The sequence below is a fragment of the Chenopodium album genome, chromosome 20, assembly GCF_948465745.1.
Source record: "Chenopodium album chromosome 20, dcCheAlbu1.1, whole genome shotgun sequence".
In the NCBI taxonomy this organism is placed as follows: Eukaryota; Viridiplantae; Streptophyta; class Magnoliopsida; order Caryophyllales; family Amaranthaceae; genus Chenopodium; species Chenopodium album.
In genome coordinates, this window is record NC_137853.1 from 5987829 (window position 1) to 5993371 (window position 5543).

The 5543-nt window shown below is 35.1% G+C and overlaps 1 protein-coding gene across 1 annotated transcript; it reads left to right on the forward strand.

The window, feature by feature from the left end:
- LOC145597517 (V-type proton ATPase subunit E-like) lies at positions 1-4476 on the forward strand. Its single transcript, XM_081653706.1, has 6 exons — positions 1-260; positions 424-524; positions 2033-2189; positions 2530-2723; positions 2967-3066; positions 4163-4476. Exons 1-6 carry the CDS (start codon positions 159-161, stop codon positions 4196-4198), a joined length of 690 nt encoding a protein of 229 aa, XP_081509832.1. The 5' UTR covers positions 1-158; the 3' UTR covers positions 4199-4476.
- The last annotated feature ends 1067 nt before the right edge of the window (positions 4477-5543 follow it).

Below are 5543 nucleotides of genomic sequence, written 5' to 3' on the forward strand. Positions count from 1 at the left end.
ACCACTATTTGTCCGACTCACAAACTCTCCCCCAATAATTAAAGTCTCACGGTTTCATTCATTCATCGACACTTTGAAGAACTGATCTTCGTCTTCCTCTTGCCCTATCATCTTCAACCAATTAGAGAAGGAGAGAGAAAATTTCAACAGATCCGAAGATGAATGACACCGATGTCCAGAAGCAGATCCAGCAGATGGTTAGATTCATCCGCCAAGAAGCGGAGGAAAAGGCTAACGAGATCTCCGTTGCTGCTGAAGAAGTAAGCGAATCGACTGATTTTCGTTTGAATTTTATTTGTTGATTTTGAAGTTTAATTGAAGAATTTTGTTTGAATTGAAGTTTTGATTGTTTTTGGTTCGAATTTGATTGGAAAGAGAAATTGATTGATTTTTTTTTTTTTTTTTTTTTTTTTTGATTTGTAGGAGTTCAACATTGAGAAATTGCAGTTAGTTGAAGCGGAGAAGAAGAAGATCAGGCAGGAGTATGAGCGTAAGGAGAAGCAAGTTGAAGTTCGCAGGAAAATGTAAACTATCTGTTGTTTATTGATTGAAGTACTGCTTACTTCGTTGCTTAATTTCATGTTGATTACTGTGAATTGTGATTATGCTGTCCTGACTTTGATATCTGTGATGTGATTGATACTTTATTTGGTTTGTTGTGGAAGTATAATGTAATGACTAATGGCTGTGAATGCATGATTTGGCTATTGGTTAGGAATGAATGCAGTTTATGTTATGCTATTGATGATTAATCTGGTTGAATTTGATTTCGGCTTTGATTACTTATATGTTATGCTATTGTTGATCTAGTCGAATTCGATTTCGACTTTGATTACTTAGTTACAGATTTATGATCCAGAATTCCAGATTGATTGATAATGTTGATTTGCGAATTATTGAATTAAATCAAGGTCATAGGGCTGAATGTCAAATTGTGGTTGAAATTGCTGTTTGCCTAATGTTATACATCGTATCTCGTATATGTATTGTCTTTTGATTGTAATCTTTGCATCACTGCGTAATTTTAAATGTACCTATTTACCTTTAAATAGACGTTGTGATTAAGGCCAAGTTGAATTTATATTATTTATCTGGAAAGACGCTATTTTCTTTATATGCTAAATTGTTTTTGTGAAGCTGTCCATTTATGGCCTATAGAATTCTGTCTTATTTTTCTTTGGTCTGGAGTTGGAGATCCGTTGCGTTTTTGAGGCCAAGATTTGTATGACTGGATAAGATTTTGACGAGAACTTTTGTTTTCTTGCATTATTTAAGATTGGTGGTTTGACTAACGGTTAGAAATCATGTTGTGGATTCATGTGATTTTCTTGGTGTGGTACTTCATCTGTGGATTCCTAGTTTAAGGTGTTATCTCCAATTTCCCTGGATATGTTTTCTGTGATAAACATGATGCAGGACTCATTTTGCTCCTTTTTTCAAGTTGTACATCAATGTTTGTGCTGTCCTGTTGTGTATTCTTTTATGTTACTCGTATTTTTTAGTATTTGTAATTATTATCAAAATCAGATTTGTCAATCAGTTGAGAGGCTAAAAGGGCATGTTACACACATGAAAGATAGTACTACTTCTATTAGGTCCTACAAATCTCCACTAGTAAAAGATTTGCTTATTCTCTAAGCACTAAAGTGTGTGCCTTAAAAGTTGTGTTCCTCCCATCACAAATTTAAGTTTACTTTAGAACTTCCAACTATTCATAACATCAAGCAACCGTAAGTTAGTTTCTTGAATAGAAGATCTTGATTGAGGGGATCTATTATATGATTTCATTTTCCCCCAATACAATTTGACTTGCCTTTGGCACAAAATATAAGAATAGTAGATATATAGAGAGAGTGTAGGGATATAGTGAGATTGTGAGAAGTAATATAAAGTATCATAGAAAGGCAAGATTGAAATGTATTGTGGTCTTTGTGGGATGGTGTTAGTAGTTAAAGTAAACTCTTTTATTAGACTTCTGTAATTTGCGGAAATAATAATCCATCAACACTTTTTGATCTGCTTCTTTTGGCAGAGAGTACTCTATGCAGCTCAACGCATCTCGGATCAAGGTCCTTCAAGCTCAGGATGATTTAGTTAATTCCATGAAAGAAGCAGCAGCCGAAGAGCTACTGCGTGTCAGTGGAGACCATCATCATTACAGGCAGCTTTTGAAAGAGCTCGTTGTTCAGGTTAGTTGATATTTTGCTCTTTCTAGTCTTGTTCAATTCTTTTATTTATTTATTTATTTATTTTTTTTGGGGGGGGGGGGGGTGGGTGGGGGTGGGAAGGGGAGGGTAAAAAACCTTGTCTAAAGTGATTAGTTGACCTGTAAATAAGATATCTCCTCTTATATGATTATATCTCTTGATGGCCTCTTGATTATACAGTAGATATTGTCTTACTTTGACAGTGCAAAGAGATTGTCTCTTGTTTATTCAGCCATATTAATAATTATGATTTCTTTTGATGAAATAGTGTGAAATTGGGATTAATATTCTTCCATGAATTGTTTTTTTCATTTGTTGACAGAGTTTGCTTAGGTTGAAAGAACCTGCTGTCTTATTGCGTTGCCGAAAGGATGATGTGCACCTGGTGGAGCATATTATCAATTCAGCTAAAAATGAATATGCTGAGAAAGCAGATGTACATGTCCCTGAGATAGTTGTTGACACTATACATCTTCCTCCTGGTCCTGGTCAACAGAAGGAACATGGTCTTAATTGGTAAGTTACCTTGTTAGCTCTTGGATGGATTAAATTGATTTAATTGGCTGTGTAAGATGTTCTTTCTCAATTTTGAATTTGTAGGCTGCCTTAAGTAGTAGGTGGTTTGTTGCTTGAATTTCAATGAAGGATTTTTGAGTTAAATTATTAAGTTTTAAGAACTGCTGTTCAAGATGTTAAATTTTGTATTGAACATTGTACAAGTGGTGCTAATGGTGTTATTGTAAATCCTGTTGCTTTTAGCTCTGGAGGTGTTGTGCTGGCTTCTCGGGATGGAAAAATTGTGTGTGAAAACACTCTTGATGCAAGATTGGATGTTGCATATAGGAAGAAGCTTCCTCAGGTGATTTATGCTTTCACTCTCCTTTGTAACGTTTTGTGTTTATAAAGGTCTTCAATTCCTAATTTAAGTAAACAGGTCCTTAACCTGTGAAGCTACACTGTATTTTCACAGTGGATCTGATACATAATCAGCATAACTGGGAAACTTCATCCTCTGCCCTGAATTGTTTGTCACATAGTTGCAACCTTCTTAAATTAAGAAGGTGACATGTTTATACAAGAAAAATGCCCTTGATAATAGTTGTATTATCTTTTTCATATCCCATCCTTACTTGAAATTAGGGTGAATTAAGAAATTTAATCATGTAACTCTGACTTTTAATTCTTTGCAAAGAGAGTATATTTTAGAAAGAAAAGTTGGTTCTTTTTTTTTCTTTTCTCTCTCTCTCTCTCTCTTATTAAGTGTTTGGGGGGGGGGGGGTGACTAGGTGAAATATTTAGAGAATTCAATTGGCAGGGTTTATAGTGACTGTGCTGTAATTTTATATCTGGCCTGGTCCACTTAGACTCAAAAATAAAATGCACATAATTTGTTAAAGAGGAAATAAGTTTGGGGAAGTAGGACCGCTTCTTGGTTAATATGAAAAACAAGGAAGTTTCTTACACCGGTGGCTTTAGGCTCACCACTCTCTAAGTGACTACAGGTCACAACTCTCCAAATGCAAATACCATATTTTAGCTACCTCAGCAATTGCCCTCTCCCACTTTTTAAATGTACATCAGTCCAAAAAAAATCAACAATTAAAAAGAGCCAGCTAGGTTACACAAAAGGCCAAGAGATCAGTCACAAATATATTCCCACCAACCCCTCTTGCAGTCATTTGTTGAGTGGTGGCTGCTCACTGAAAATGTTGTCCTGCTGCTGCTGCTCTATTTCATCTGCTCCCTCGGTCTGCACCTTTTCTTGCGTTTCCTCTCATGTGTGATGATGCTTTGGGGCTGCACCCTTGGGTTCGTTACAGATTCTGAGTTGCTACTCTTAGGTCATTAATGTTCCTGTTGTGATGAATTTAATTTTAATTTTTTTGGTGGTATGATGTTTAAGTTTTTCGGCCTTCTTTAAGAAATCTTCTTATAAATCTTATAATCCAATGCAGATCCGCAAGCATCTCTTTGAGGTTGCTGCTGCATAATGAGCTGTGGTCAGGAGAAACTCATGCGTTCCTTGTCACCGAGGCCGTTAAGATTTTGGATATATGGTCATTGACCACAATCAGCAATTTGTTTATCGCTGTGAGACTAGTACAAATTCTATTTATCCATTCGAGTGACTAAGTTGATTAGTAAGTACATGAGTGTTTTATGTATTGTTCATCATACATTAAATCAGACATTGAATTCCTTATTTTTCTTGCTTATGGTCATTGGATCAAATAAATGACAGCTTCAGATGAAAAGCTGTGTTCCTTCATCAGCTTGTGTAATTTCGGATAGTCTGAAGCTATGAATGGAAATATGGAACATTGAGTATTTAATTATCGGGTATTAGGCCATCTTTTTTATTATAGGCTTGCTCCTGTTTTCCCGAGCTGTTCTGTGTTTATTTATGGGTTGGCAATAAGATATATAGTACTTCGTAGTTCACTGGTATACGGTACGAGACTGCTAGTAGTATGAAATTCCACAGATGCAGTTGTTTCATGATGTGTGGAAAATTTCTTCAGAAAACTGCCAAGAGTATATCTGAGACTCTTAGTCAAAAAAAAAAGTTTTCCCAAAAAAAAGGGAAAAAAAAAAAAAAAATCTGAGTCAAAAAGAGAACAGCTGATTCTGCAATGTACTAGTATCAATTATCAAACTATTTGTTAATATCTTTTCAACACCATATCATGATTCTTGGTAAATTGTCCTCATTTGTGCCAAAAATAAAAAAATAATAATAATATACTGTACAAAGCTAAAAACTACGGAGTAGTACACATTTAGATATGATGCTGTTGACATTTTTTGGGTCAATTAATCAAAGATCGTTGCAAAAGTGTACCAAAAGTGTATTGAAAATGAAAGGACAAAAGGTGGGGGCTATGTAGCTAATTTAATACTTATAATGGGTGATTGTGAGTTGATCCATGATTTGCAAATTGACATTAAATTATTGTATTGATTAAACATAACGTATTACTCTTTCCCTCTCTTAGCTTTTGTTTTAGTGAGATAGAGAGCCCGTGATGCAAGTTGTGCCTGCAACTATGCATGTGGATGCACCACCCATGTTGAAGGTCTTAAGCCGCATTCCTACAATTTATGACTTTGATGGCTCTTGGTTTAGGCTATGTCAAATACGCATGTATTTTAGGCCATCACAATACTTAATTAATACCCGTCATTTGTTTGATACACCTTGTCAATAAATAAATTTTTTAAAAAAGTGTATTTTTACTCCACTACAATTTACAATTCACAATCATTTCGTAACACGACAGTTTATACTTCACATGTCATAATACAATAAACTAATAAGAAGTGAATGAATATGTC